At 38.6% G+C, this 15,616-nt stretch overlaps 1 protein-coding gene across 1 annotated transcript in view; it reads left to right on the top strand.

Moving 5' to 3' along the window:
* The first annotated feature begins 955 nt into the window (after positions 1–955).
* CEP135 (centrosomal protein 135) overlaps positions 956–15,616 on the top strand; it is a 40,796-nt gene continuing 26,135 nt past the window's right edge. The window contains exons 1-8 of the mRNA XM_074904846.1: positions 956–1,431; positions 2,811–2,848; positions 8,073–8,237; positions 9,425–9,615; positions 10,123–10,290; positions 11,707–11,848; positions 13,516–13,600; positions 14,541–14,669. Of these exons, the coding sequence (XP_074760947.1) occupies positions 8,125–8,237; positions 9,425–9,615; positions 10,123–10,290; positions 11,707–11,848; positions 13,516–13,600; positions 14,541–14,669 (828 nt within the window). The 5' untranslated portion in view covers positions 956–1,431; positions 2,811–2,848; positions 8,073–8,124. The remainder of the gene's footprint in view (positions 1,432–2,810; positions 2,849–8,072; positions 8,238–9,424; positions 9,616–10,122; positions 10,291–11,706; positions 11,849–13,515; positions 13,601–14,540; positions 14,670–15,616) is intronic.

Raw genomic sequence — 15,616 nt, forward strand, 5'->3', positions numbered from 1 at the left:
TCCCTCGGTAATTATAGGTTGGGGTTACTGAAAGGTCTATGAATGTGATGAGCAGGCTCATAATCGCTAGGGTTCTCTTGTACTATAATGTAAACTTACAGGTTTTGGTGACAGTTTAAGGAAGAAGTATCTTTTTCTAGAGCAAGATTTGTCTTGCTACTGGCAAGGTGCTGACACTTCCTAGCAAATGTGGTGTATGAATACTGAGTCAAAGTGAACTCCCAGCAAATCCACTTGAAAACAGACTGCCAAAGCAAGTGCAGGTTCAGTCAGTGTATCTTGAAAATGGTGTTGCAGTAACAGCATTTCACAACGCAGCCTTCAGCATCCATGGACTGTATAGAGGCATGTATTAGAGCATTGCTGTAGTCAGATGGTCGGTGCACTAGGTGCATTTTTTACCTGGGTGAAAACAAAACTAGCTCTTTCTAGCACAACGAGCTATGTGACCAGTAATTACAGGACAGGAACAGATCTTTTGTAAACGTATTTCACACACGTGCAAAAAAAAAAAGCCTTTAGCATATCAGTTTTGATGAATGAATAAAGGATTTTGGTATTTCTCAGAACTGAGACTGGAGACTCCAGTTCATAATTGAACTATCCAGTTCATAGTGGTAACTATGACTATTTCATAGTGGTAACTATGGTCACAGTCCATAATTGAACTATCCAGTTCATAGTGCTAACTATGACTATTTCATAAACATCTAGGACTTCCAAAAGAACTGTTCACAACCACCCAGGCATGTCACAAAATGAAGCACATGAAAGTTGTTCTCTTTAGCAGTCTTTGTTTTTCTGGTTTCTGCTGGGATAGAGCTAATTTTTCTTAGTAGCTAGAATAGTGCTGTGTTTTGGATTCAGTATGGGATTTGGTATGAGAAGAACGTTGATAAGACTGATGTTTTCAGTTGGTGCTAAGAAATCAAGGACTTTTCAATTTACCATGTCCTACTAGTATGCAGGTGTACAAGAAGCTGGGAAGGAGCACAGCCAGAGCAATGGAGCCAAACTGGACAATGAAACATTCTATATCATATAACATCATGCTCAGGATATAGATGACGATCAGCTGGGAACCAGGAGCTCTCGCTTCCAGGATTACAGTTTTGGGATCTTTGCTTCTCTGGGACTGCTAGCCAGGAATGGGATGGGCATTGGTCAGGGGGTGGTGAGCAATTGCATTGTGCATTACTCGTATTTTCTGTTATTATTATTTTATTGCAATTATTAAATTTTTTTTTTTTTTTTAATGTCATCCTACAAGTCTCCTTACCTTTAGCCCTCCAAGTCTTTCCTCCATTCCCCAGGCTGGGGAGGATGAGTGAGCAGCTGTGTGGTGCTTGGCTGCCTGCTGGGTTTAAACCACAACATTTGTGAACAAAGGGGAAACCAAAAATGAGGCTATTGGCTGTGAATATCTCTTCTGTGAGTAACTGAAAGATGCGCTTATTTAGACATTTAGATAAATCCTTGTCTGGAAATACCTGAAAAGTACCATTTAATTTTCCCTTCTTGCTTGCTTATCTGATTTTCTGTTTCATCTAAAATGGAAGTTATATTTTCTTCCTAGTGGAACTAAATTATGTGAAATATTTAGATAATGAATGATAGGAACTATTTATCACATGGGAAACGCCAAATGTGTGAAGAGTGCTTTCCATTACTTCGCAAATTTACAGAAAAATCTAGTAAATTCAACATACCTTTTATCACAACTGAGTCATGATTCACAAGTTTATTAAGTCTCTTTAAAGAAAATTATATTCTGGATTGAGTTGACTGGGTAGGAATTATGTAGAAAACTTGGATTCCCAAGAAGCTTTTGAAAAGGTTCTTTACCAAAGGCTTTTAAGAAATTGGTCTCTTTCAGAAATGGAGGAAAGGTCATTTGGTAGCTCGCTTAAGTGGTTAAAAGAAAGGGTAGAAAGTACTACCTTATGGTGAATGTGCAGAAGATTTTCTGTTGTTTAACACTGATCAGTGATCTGAAAGAACGGGTTAACAGCGAGGGATGAAATTTGCTCATCATAGGGATCTGTTAAGAGCAAGTCCAAGGGTTGAAGAAGAGTATCACTGGCCCAAGTAATAAAGTGGGAGTTAAGGAACAATGTTGATACAGGCAAAGTAATACACATCATGGGCTCTAAAGTGGCAGGTATCACTTGGAAAAAGAGATATTAGTGTCACTGTGAATGCATCTAGTTGATGCTTTGAGCAATCAGAAAGGCAAATGATAAGTTAGGAATCATGAATAGTGAAGGCTGCCTCAAAGAATTGTTCAGAGTGATCTCAATCTCAGAAAAAACATGGAAAGGGAGCAAGCTGTACAAGCTGCTAGAAAAGTTTGGAAAACGGATTTGCTAAAGATGCCATCATGAATGACTGAAAGCATGAATAAGGAATTATTGTTTAGTATGTCTTACAGTAAAAAAGAAATGGGGGGGCGTACACACATACCCATGAATTTATTATATACTTTCCCAAACATACAGTTAAAATCAGGAATTCATTGCCACAGGCTATAGCAATGTAACAGTGCAAAAGATTCAAGAAAACAATTAGATATGTCTAAGAAAGGTCTATCAGGTACTATTACAATGATTTAAGTTCAACGTTAGGCCCATCAAGTCCCTGCACTATAGGCTTATAGAAAGATATGGTGCATAGGAGTAAGATTTGACTCATGTTTTTTATATTTTTATGCTCTTGCTGTGGCAACTCAGAGACATGGGGTATTGGGTCTGACTGATCTTGGATTCAACTGAATCAGTACAGCAGTTCATATATTCATTTTATATTTCCAGAAAACCAAATTTTCCTGATGGAGAAGTTAATTGAAAAAGTAAGTAAAAGTTAACTACTTTTTGTTGTCTTGGTAAGAGTAGTGATAGACTTTAAGTTTAGGATATGAGATTTATGCTGTAGTTGTTTGTAATGACAGAGGTCTGGAATTACTGACACATAATTTGTTTTCAACAATGAGTATGGTCTTTGAAGACTAAGTTCTCTGAAATAATGACCCTTAATTCTTCTTACTTTCATTCCTGGACATCTCTTGGACCTATACTCCAGCTACTTGTTTCCTGGACTAATTTTGGATCAGATGTGGCTTTAGAGAATATAAGATAATACCCTTTCTTCTTTGATTCTGGTGGCAATAATGTCTTGAATTAAAAATTCCTAGCCTTTAGGAAGGAGAGTGATTCAACCAGAAGGCTGTTGGTACCTCTCAATATTAATGTATGTTTAAGTAACTACACCTCACTTAAATGTCCATCGCAATGATTTAGCAAGATCCTCTATCTACATAGCCACAGTTACTGGAGTGATATCATCTGTCCATTTATTTTCTCCACAGTTATTGTAGAAAAACTTTAGTCCTTTACAAGCTGTGACACAGTTTTGTTCTTCTGTAAAACTTTCTCAATGTGATTAGTACAAAAATTCTTTGTCTTTACATAACACAAACTATTGAGTTTGATGAATGATTTTTAAACTAATTTAATCTTTTTAACTGATCTGGATCTTGTTAAGGAGAAGATGGGCTCAAGAGTTGTCAGCTTACTTCTGTAGTATTACAAGATGTATTAAATCATAGAATCACCTTAAACATCATCTAGTTCCACCCCTCCCTGCCATGAGCAGGGACACCTTCCACTAGACCAGGTTGCTCAAAGCCCCTTCCAGCCTGGCTTTGAACACTGCCAGGGAGGGGGCAGCCACAACTTCTCTGGGAAACCCGTTCCAGTGTCTCACTGGCTTATATCTAATCTAAATCTACCCTCTTTCTGTTTAAAACCGCTCCCTCTCATCCTATCACTACACTCCCTGGTCAAGAGTCCCTCCCCATCTCTCCTGTAGCCCCCTTTAAGTACTGGAAGGCCACTATAAGGTCCCCTGGAGCCTTCTCTTCTCCAGGCTGAACAACCCCAACTCTCTCAGCCTGTCCTCATAGGGGAGGTGCTCCAGCCCCCTGATCATCTTCATGGCCTCCTCTGGACTCGCTCAAGCAGCTCCATGTTCTTCTTATGTTGGGGACCCCGGAGCTGGACACAGTGCTGCAGGTGGGGTCTCACAAGAGCAGAGTAGAGGGGGAGAATCACCTCCCTTGACCTGCTGACCACACTTCTCCTGATGCAGCCCAGGAAACAGTTGGCTTTCTGGGCTGCGAGTGCACATTGCTGGCAGTTTTCCATCCACTTATACCCCCAAGTCCTTCTCTGCAGGGCTGCTCTCAATCCACTCATCACCCAGCCTGTGCTTGTGCTTGGGATTGTCCTGACCCATGGGCAGGACCTTGCATTTGGCCTTGTGGAACTTCATGAGGTTTGCACAGGCCCACATCTCCAGCTTGACCAGGTCCCTCTAGATGACAATCCCTTCTTTCCAGTGTGTTGACCGCACCACACAGCTTGGTGTTGTTGACAAACTTGCTGAGGATGCACTCAATCCCACTGTCCATTTCACCAACAAAGATGTTAAACAGCGCTGGTCCCAACACCAACCCCTGAAGAACGCCACTCGTCATTGCTCCCCACTCAGGCACTGAATCATTGACTGCAGCTCTTTTTGTGCAACCACCCAGACATTTCCTTATCCCCTCAGTGGTCCATCCATCCAATCCATGTCTCTCCAATTTAGAGACAAGGATGTTATTTAGGATAGTGTCAAATGCTTTGCACAGGTCCAGGTAGATGATGTCAGTTGCTCTTCAAGTCTTATCCACCAATGCTCTAACCCCATTGAAGAAGGTCACCAGATTTGTCAGGCACAATTTGCCCTTAGTGAAGTCATGCTGGCTGTCACCAATCATCTCCTTATTTTCCATGTCCCCTAGAATAGTTTCCAGGAGGATCTGCTCCATGATCTTGTTGGGCACAGAGGTGAGACTGACTAACATGTAGTTCCCCTTTTTTTTTTCCTTTTTATAAATGGGTGTTATGTTTCCCCTTTTCCCGTCAGCGGGAACTTCACCAGACTGCCACGACTTCTCAACTATCATAGACAGTGACTTAGCCACTTCATCTGCCAATCCCTCAGGACTGGTGTATGCATCTTTCTCATCAGGTCCCATGGACTTGTACAGCTTCAGGTTCTTTGAGGGTCTCAAACCTGATCTTCTACAGTGGGCGGTTCTTCCTTCTCCCAGTCCCCACCTGTACCTTCCGTGTCTCGGACTTTGTTGGGATGCATCGCTCCTGAGCTTGGAGGAGGTGATCCTTGAATATTAACCAGCTTTCTTGAGCCTCTCTTGCCTCCAGGGCTTTATCCCGTGCTACCCTGCCAAGCAGATCCCTGAAGAGGCCAACGTCTACTCTCCTGAAGTCCAGGGTAGCGAGTTTGCTGTGCGTCCTCCTTGGCTGCCTTAAGGATCTTGAACTCCATCATTTTGTGGTCACTGCAGCCAAGGCTGCCCTTGAGCTTCAAATTCCCCACCAGCCCCTCCCTGTTGGTGAGACCAAGGTCCAGCATAGCACCTCTCCTCGTTGGCTTCCCTGTCACTTGGAGAAGGAAGTTATCATCAATGCATTCCAGGAACACATTCAAACACTCACTGTGTTGTTTTCCCTCTTATCAGTGTGGTTGAAGTTCCCCATGATGACCAGGGCTTGTGAACGTGAGGCTGCTCCTATCTGTCTACAGAGGACCTCATCCTGGTCGGATGGCCTGTAGCAGACCCCCACTGTAATGTCACCTGTCCCTGCCCTCCCTTTAATCCTGACCCCTAAGCTCCTGGTTGGCTCCTCATCCATCCCCAGGCAGAGCTCCATGCACTCCAGCTGGTCACTGACACAGATGTCAACCCCCCTCCCCTCATCTCCCCTGCCTGTCCTTCCTGAAGGGCCTGTATCCTTCCATTCCAACACTCCAGCCATAGGAGCCATTCCACCACATCTCTGATGCCAAGAATATCGGAGCCCTGCAGACATGTGCACGTCTGCAGCTCCTCTCGTTTATTCCCCATGCTGCGTGCATTTGCACAGAGGCATTTAAGTTGAGCCCCCAGTGAAGCTGACTTAGTGGCTGGAATACTTTTGTGCTGCTCTTTGGGTGCTCTCCTGCTGACCTGTGACCCCTCTCCAGGCTCTCTGGGCATCTGTTGCTGGCACTGGCATCAAGCTGGTAGGAGTGGGATGGATTGGGGTTCCTCTCCCCTAGCAACTTTAGTTTAAAGCCCTCTTCATCAGCTGGGCAAGCCAGTGACCAAAGATGCTCCTCCCTTTCTCTGGCAGATGTGGCCCATCAGCCCCCAGTAGACCAGGTTTCTCAAAATGACCCCCATGATCTAAGTAGCCAAATCCCTGGCTGTGGCACAGGTCCAGTAACCAATTGTTGATTTGCAAGATTCAACTGGTCCTTTCAGACCCCTTCCCTTTGACTGGGAGGAGTGATGAAAAAACTACCTGTGTTCCAGGGTCCCTTACCACCACTCCCAGGGCTCTGTAGTCCTTCTTGATACTCCTCAGACTGTTCCTGGCTGTATCATTTGTGCCCACGTATTCCTGAGACTAAATCTAGACACAGTAAAAATCACTGTTTTCCTGAATTCAACACAGAATCCTTGACATTAATGCAGAAATGCCAAGGTCTCATCACTTTTAGCTTTCATCTTTGGCTGCCAAAGGAGAATGAAGCGCATTTTGTACGCTGACTTTAGTACATTGACTTCTGCTTAGTACATTGATGGTTACCATTTAGTGGTAACTTAACCATCCCAGTACAATATATAAGGGATAGTTCTCCATGCCATTGCTTAGTTAATATCTCAACATCCTGAACCTCTTCAAACAAATATTTTGGCAGTACCTGGAACAGATGCTGTGCTCAGAAGTCTGGTGATTTTCTCTCATCCAGTAGCTGGCAACCACAGTCCTGTTGCTAGACTTATTTGTAGTGTTTTGATACAATGAGATGAAATCTAACTTTCCAGCCTCACACATGAGAGAAACTTGCATGTTTTCTCATTTTATTATTCATAAATAGCTTTTTTTCAAATACCTTCATGTATTTATTTAATATCTTTTTAAAATCTGGGGAATTGTGAAATAGCATGGTTTAAACGACATCTGTATTCTATCCCCTTTATGTGAGATGCAAAGAATGCTTCATTGGATTCATAGTTTGGCTGCTGAGGTCTTTGCAGCCAGTAGGTGCATACTGAAACTCCCGAAGAAATGAGAGGGAAAATGTTTTATGAAAAGAACTATTTTTCAAAAATATTTCTGACTATTGAAGAGATGTTTTCATTGAGGAACATCAACTTTAGTATTCCATTTCTCTCCTCATTCTATCTCTAAATCCAAAAGAACATAATGATGTAAAAATTCTTCCTCCTTCAGAAGTACACCACAAAACCAAAATTCCCATCTGGATGCAGATAGAGTAGTGCTGATCCAGCCACTTTTAGATCAGGTTAGTAATAAAAAGGTAACTGATCAGTCAAAAGAAAAAAACCCCTCTCTGATCCTTGAACTTTATTTTCCAGAAAACGATGCAGGTAGGATTATAGTACACTGGTGGTTTTTTTCTTTCCTGTTTTCCCTCATAGAAAAAAAGATGTTCAAAGTTAATAATTCTTTAAAGTTTTAGACATTTCATGCAACAAATGGCTGGCATAAGTTATGTTAAGTACTGCCTTGTAAACTTTGAGAGTAAGATATATAAAAGAAAAAAGTATATGTTTTTTTTGAGAATAATCTGTCAATTTGCATTGTGGAAGATACCATGATGACCATGATTAAAAAGGATCAGAATCTACTACTTAGTCTTCCCGGATAAAGACCTTTTCAGAGTTCAGTTCTTACATACTGGAAAGAAAAATTTATGTTTGTACACTAAGATGTTAGGAAAGAGAAAACTAATTGCCAAGGCAATAATTCTTTTTAAAGAAACATGTAAATATGTTTGAACTTTTTAGTTGCTCTGTGATTCTCTTTTGGTTATTTAAATTTTAAGGACATGCTTATGCACTGTATTTCCTACACAAAAAAATGTTTTTTCCATTACTTTTTCCTGTATTATTCCTTCTTTAAAGGACAAATGCTGTAACAGACAATCTTTTGCAGGTGTCCTATTTTTCCTGACTGTGACAAAAGCTGCTTTGGAAGTGTGTTTACAATGACTACAACTGCAGAGCGAAGGTTCATTAATCTCAGGAAACGTCTAGATCAGTTGGGCTATCGGCAACCATTGGCAGTGGAGAGTTTACCTTTGGTGGAAAAGCTTTTTAGGTATTAAGTAGGAGATTAATTAAAATCATATAGTAGGTATTGTTTGACTGTTGACATATAAGGGGAATGCTTAGTCTAAAGATTATTTTCAAGCAATGTTATTTTAGAGCTTACATTCACTTCCTGTGTATGATGAAGTCAAATGAGTTTGATTAAGTGCTGTGAACATCTTAAGATTTAATTTAATTCAGTAGAATTATTTCTGGAGATCTATGGTCTAGGAAAATTCAACTTTTCTAACCTCATAAGAGAGCCAAGAACAGTCACTACTGATATGCGCTTAAAGGACACACTCTTATAACTGACTGTATAAAAAGTAATCCCTGTTGTCTGTACTGTGATTTAAAGTAAAACATTCACAGCTCCATTTTTTTTATGATCTCATTTGGAGAAGTTTAAATTTGCTATCCCTGCAGTTTTTACAGGTCGTGGAACAGAAGAAAAACAAATTTTCAGGTGACCTTATTAATGTATCTGCCATTTCATGGCTTTGATGTGATTACGAATATAGAAATTTCCACAGTAAGCCAGCTATATTTGGCTAAACGTGCAAATGGAGGTATTCTGGTTCTGTTGCTCTCTAGCATCTAATGCAGATGGAAGAACCATAGATAGGCAGATGTGAAGTAATCTGCCTTCAACATTGTCTTATTCTGATGCCTAACATATAGGTTTAATCTCTCATTCACTGACTTTGATCTTATTTTCACAAAAATGTTTATAGCTACTTACCACTAGTCTCTCTTATGGAGCTTCTGATCTCTATGTAAATACTAGTAACCTTCTGGCCTTTTTAATTCTTTACCTCAAGTTTCTTCTGTGTACGTAGTCCTACAATTTACGTAGTGCTTTGAGGAAAAATCATCTTGCCAATTTTGAATATCTCACTTTATGTAGAAAAGAGGGTTTATTGAATTATCAGGTGTAAACTCCTGATATGCTTTCTAAATGTCTTTATTTTTTATATTTTTCCTGTTCTTTCCTGTTTACTTTTTTAAAGAGTGAATGAATCCTGTCTTTCAGGTTTTTTTACATGAATGTTCTCTTTGCCTTTCTTTGAACCCATTTGTTCTACAGTTAACGTGATCTCAGAGAAAGGGTTTTGTTTCTCAGGTCACAATAAATATTTGCATCTACACTGTAAAGGCTATAACATTTCTAACATGTCTGATGCTCCTTTATTCTAGTGACCTAGTTCATACAACTGAGAGCTTGCGCAGTGCAAAGTTATCTGCTGAAAAATCTGAAAAAGAATGCAGCAATTATGATGCTATTTTGGAACCTTATAAAACAGAAAATGGTAAACTTACCAGGGAAAATAATGAACTGCATTTAGAAATATTAAAATTGAAAGAGCAATCTGATCGTCACGTTAAAGGTAATACAAGAGTCATGATACTTTTTTTAAATCCTTCCACGCCAAAATAAAATTGCAGCCAAATCATTGATCTGCAGATCCATTTTTCTGTACTTATGAGTGTGAGTGGTCATTGACTGTGGTGCCTTTAATGAATTAAGGGTCATGCATAGACAGTTGTTTTGTAGTTAAAAATCTTCTGAGGTCCTACAAATAACTGTTTCAATCAAACATGAAAATGTTAGAACTTTTTAACATAAACTTTCATACCTTGAAATGCTACTTTTTAATTTAAAATTAAATACTGTTATTAAATATGCCTTTATTTTACAAAGGGGTTTTATTTGTAACGTATAAATATATTTTGGTGTGGCTTTGTGTATATATATATATGCACATATGTATGTGTATTTGAAAATTTCATGTTATAGAAAAAGAATATAGGATTCTCTTTATGCGTATTTTGGTGTTACTAGGAAAAATAATAATGAATAAGAAAGATAATTCTGCTTTTTCTCTCCCTTGAAGATTTGAAAGCCTCCTTAAGGAGGGTTGAGCGTGAAACAGCTGACTTGAAATTTCTGAATAATCAATATGTACACAAAATTAAAATGCTGGAAAAAGAGAACAAAGCCAAAACTGAAAAAATTCAGCAGCTTCAAGAGAAGAATCTGCAAGCGGTGGTGCAAACACCTGGTGAGTATAAATAATCACAGATGATTTATACAGACTTTTCTCTGAGGTTTTTTCGGCTCTTCAGAACATAAGCTTTTTTTTCATCTAGTAAGAGATGTTACTACAGTAACATAACTATCCAATAGAATACCATTACCTTTTGAAAGTTTTGGCTCTGAATTCACTTTTTTTCTATATGGAAGAAATGTCATCACATCACCTGGATTAGAGACAAAACTACATACAAGCTTATATTCAGTAGAAGAGTATTAAGTTAAAATGTGACTGGAAAGCACTGTTAATCAGCAGCTATTTTTGTTTTTTTAATGCTGCACCTAATTTAGTCAGAGGCATGTTGTTTGACACTTGAATCTTTTTGGCAGCTAATTGATGATGCGCAAGTGACCAATTCAGAATTTTGTAACCAAGATCTAAAAACAGCAAGATGCAAAATATGTCTGCAAGCAAATATTCCAGCCCTCTGAAAGCTTACAGTATTTAACAGGTCTTTTGATAATTTACAATGTTCTGGACATTACTTTCAGGTTAATTTCTTTCTCTAGGGTTTCCTTTTTCTTCTTTTTTTTTTTTTTTTCAAGCTAAGGAAAATACTGAGAAGTATTTTGTGAAATTTTGAAACTGTTTTTTCTTTCCAAATCATTGAATTACCTATGTGGTTTTGGCATCAGAGTGCAATGAATAGGTAGTTAGGTGAAATTAAAATTCCTCTCTATTTTTCCACACCTCTCTGCATTTCATGCCCTTTGCTTCAAAGATGCCATGTTATGCTTTTGTCTGTCTTTCTGCATACTTGCTCCATGGTCACCAGGATTCTGGGATTTTTCTATATGACAGCATCAAGTATTATATGTTCTTATATAATATTGTGATGAAGAGCAATTGTTCCTTCTGGAAATAGTACTGTGTTTTGCTTTGGTTTTAATATAATGTTACCATCCAAGCAAATAACCTGTTTTGCTTGATATGCTTATGATATTCACTAAAATGACAGTAGGATAGAAGGAAAAAACCCATTACTAAACAATGCAGAGGTTAGTTCAGTCATAAAATAGTTCTTAAATGTGAAAACAAAATGTCTTTTGTGATGTTTTAATTTAGCTTTTTAGTAAGGTAAATCACTAACAGATTCAACAAGTTTGAACTGTAGAATATTTAGGGTCTGAAACATCAGGGAAAATTACTTATACTGAATTTTGCATATTTACATATTATAAAACTGAACTTTGACAAAGCTGATACCAACCTGAAAGAATGGAATTGTCTAGAATATACAAATTTTAAAAACTTATTACGGTAAGATTAAAATGGTGAAACATGCCAGTTCAGCAGCAGTGGAATAAATAGAAAAATTAATTTTGTATTAAAGAAGATGACTCCCTTTCTTTAAGTAATAGGCCTTTTGGTTTGGTCTTTCAGGTGGCCGAAAAAGAAGCATTCCCTTCAGACGTCAACGCATGCAGATAGACCAGCCCGTCCCCCCATCAGGTGTTAGTGCCTATCCAGTTCCTCAGCCAGAGGACCCTTATATTGCAGACCTTCTTCAGGTGGCTGATAATCGGTAATCTAAAGAACTTATAAATTTTGAAGTATAGGTGTTAAATATCTGCAGTGATTTTCCAACTCCCATTCTCTTTCTGCCTTTCAAATTTGCCTCAAACAAGATGCTATTTCATGATGTTTTAAGAGCAGTAGTTCTTAGATAGGATTTTGCTTAGTGGTTGACGGTGCTGCCTGTGACGGTTGCAATGGATATTATAAGCTGCTTATTTCCTTAAAGGATTTCTCTTGGGATTTCTATAATGGTTTTACTGTTATACCTAGTTTTAGATTGGGTATTCTGGAAAAAAGCTAGCTGTAATGTTTTGCGTAGTAGTAAACTGATTTTTCCTATTAATTCTGGAAGACTAAAGTATTCTTGATTTTTGTAATACTATTTTTGGCTTGGGAATCTGTATTATGAAAGGTTCACATAAATTCTTTTTTCTTATTTAGAATAGATCTGTAGAAAGTTTACATGGCAAGGTGGTTGGCAGCAAGGGTGGGGACTGCAAGGGTGGCCTCTGAGAAGAGACACAACCAGTTCCACCTGGCTTCAAAACAGACCCACCAGGGGTCACAGCTGAGCCTATCAGCCACGCTGGTGGTTTCCCTGTGAAAATGTATTTAAGAAAGGGTGAAAAACAGTGCTGTGCAGCAGCAGTGAGAGGGAGGAATAAGAAAAATATGAGACAAACAACTCTGCAGTCACCAAGGTTAGTGAAGATGGAGGAGGTGCTTCATGCACCGGAGTACAGATTGCCCTGCAGCCTGTGAATGAGACCGTAGTGAGGCAGGTTGTCTGTGCAGCCTGTGGGGAGCACCACATCAGAGCAGATAGCCACACTGCAGCCTGGGGAGGACCATGTTGGAACAAATATCCACATGCAGCCCGTGGAGGACCTCGTGCTGGAGCAAGTGCCCTGAAGGAAGCTGTAGCCCATGGAGCAGGCTGTTGGCAGGAACTGCAGCTTGTGGAGAGGAGCCCAACCAGCAGCAGGTTTTCTGGCAAGGAGCTGTGGTGTGGCTATGAGGGACCCATGCTGGGGCGGCCTGTTCCTGAAGAACTGTACTGCATGGAGATGAGCAGTTTTTGAAGGAATGTACCGTGGGAGGGACCCCACGCTGGAACAGGGGAACAGTGTGAGGAGGAAGGATCATCAAAGTGTTACAAAGCGTTATGAACTGACTGCAGCTTCTATTCCCCATTCTTGCTGCACCCCTTGGTCGAGGAAGGAGATAAAAGTCAGAAGTGAAGCAGTGAAGTTGAGTTTGGAAAAAAGCAGAGGGTGGGAGGAAGGTGGCTTTAGTTTGTCTTTGTTTCTCACTATCCTACTCTATTTTTAATTGATGATAAATTAAATTAATCTTTCCGAATTCAAGTCTGTGTTGCTCGTGACAGTAACAGGTAAATGATCTCTCTGTCTTTATCCTCACCCATGAGGTTTTTCATCTTATTTTCTCCCCCATCCTGTTGAGCAGGGGGAGTGAGAGCAGCTGGGTGAGGGTCTGGAAGCCAGCCAAGGTCAGCCCACTACAACGGGTTCTGCATTAACATTTTGTATGTTCGAAACTATTTTTTTGTGAAATATTTACATTCAGGAGCAAAGAGAAAATACTAATAATGAGTTGTTGTGTACATATGATTCTTCCTTGAATCCATATAAACACTACATTGCTACATTTCAGAATTCATGAACTTCAGTCAGAAGTAACAGAGCTACAGGAAAAACTGGAGATATCTGAACATGGAATGAAAAATTATAGCAAACAAGTATGTTTACAGATTTTATTATTATTTGGCTGTAGTAGCCTTGATTATAATTTGTGTTTTAACCTCATTGAGAAAGCGTTGTAGGGCTTATGAAATATAATTACTGTAACTTGCCTACATTGAGCTATTTCCTCTGCTTTTGGAGACAGCAGCAATGGTGAAATACTTGCCTGCTGCTTTTGCTGATATATTTTTGATATTAAAATTATGATAAATAAGCTAAATTTAATGATTGTAAGTAGAATTTGTGTATGTCTAGAGTTTTTTAGTGCAGAAGCATTAACTAGTTCAAAATAGTAATTTGATCTACAGATACCTCAGAATAATTATTTTTCACTGTTTGGACTAGTATTTTTTTAATTTTTAATTTTTGAAAGTTAATTTATGAACAACAGATTTTACAATACTTTAATTAGAGTGGATTGATATGTATAATATTTAGGTGAGGAAATTGCATCAATTGTCCATATGTTGTTATATCTTTCAGTATCTGGGGATTAGTGGGCACCATCCTCTTTTTTTATTCACATCTTGGTTTTCCTCCTCCAGCATTCCCTGTTTTCCAGTGATGGAAATAGTCACTGAATTAGCTGATTTAAAAGCTTTTTCCCTAATTTTAAGTGCTAGTCTTGGATGGTTAATTTGCAACATTTATTCACTTCACTTTAAAATTGTTGGTTTCTCTTCAAGAAAATAATCTAGTAGGAATTGTTTCAGAGTTTTTTTTTCCCCCAAATTCTATTTGATTCATTTATTTTTCTTTCAAATAACTTTTTTCAAAAATAAATTCCAGAATTTTAAAAAAAGTATATTAAAGATGAAAATTGCATTATTAGGTGCGTATCTTTTTACTGAATGTTATATAGGTGTTTATTTGAACAGAAATTTTATTAAATGGGATAAAAGATATCAAGGAACTTTTTTTTTTTCCCCCTCAAAGGTTGAGCTGAGAGACAAAGAAATAGAGCGCTTAGTGCTAGCATTGGATGGTGGGCGTTCTCATGAGGTTATCTCTCTGGAATCAAGAAGCAAAAGTAATGAGAAGCTTATCACCCATTTGAATTTGCAGGTAATGGATTTATTACTGTTGTTTAGTCAAAACTAAAAATTCCAGCAATCTAAAAAAACCCACAGAGCTTCCAGCTCTTTAAAAAAATAACTGTTAGATATAATATCAATCAATTTAACTTGCTTTGCTTCTTAGGTAGGCAGTGTTTCTTGTCTAAGGAAATTTAATTTCTTGTCTTAAAATGTCTATTAGAATGGTTTTGTTAAAGAATTCTATGAACTTAGATCTGTACATAGCAATATTAATCAGAGAGTATTCAGAAAAATTCTGTATGATATACTGTTTTCACCAAGTTTGAAAATACTTATTTTCTTTTGTTTAGATTTTATTTTCATACATACCATTTATGTTTTAGGAACTAACAATAGTATATGTACTTATGATAAGGAGGGAGTAGTCCTGCAGATAATCTCATCAGGTAGTGGGGAGTATCTTCCCAACTGAATTCAAATGGTGCCCACCTTTATTTCAACACAGACTTTGAAGGAAAGGATAAGCTTAGGGGAAGGATGTTTGTGTTTACTGTGCATATTAGCATATATTCAATACTGGTCTCAGAATGAGGATTTGAAAAAAATATTAGAAGACAGACTGGAGTACAGATCAAAGTAAAGCCCATCTCTGGATTTATACCATCAATTCTCTGTTTTTCCAGCTGAGTTACATGTTTTGTATACTGATGGTGCACGATATACAGTGGCATAAGAGCCACATTGCAGAGTTTATTAGCTTAGGTTCAGTGCTGCAAAAATACAAAATAAGCTATGACTTGGAAGCAGTACAGCTGTGTTCAGTGATCCCAAATTAGTAAGTCACACTGAACAAACTGATAGTACAAAGAGTGAGCCCAGAGCTGCCTAAAGCTGGTTTTGGGCCATCAAAACTATTTGCTTAGGCTCAGTGCCAATATACAACTTTTATTATCTGACAATAAATGGATGGATATG

The sequence above is a fragment of the Athene noctua genome, chromosome 4 (genome assembly GCF_965140245.1).
Source record: "Athene noctua chromosome 4, bAthNoc1.hap1.1, whole genome shotgun sequence".
In the NCBI taxonomy this organism is placed as follows: domain Eukaryota; kingdom Metazoa; phylum Chordata; class Aves; order Strigiformes; family Strigidae; genus Athene; species Athene noctua.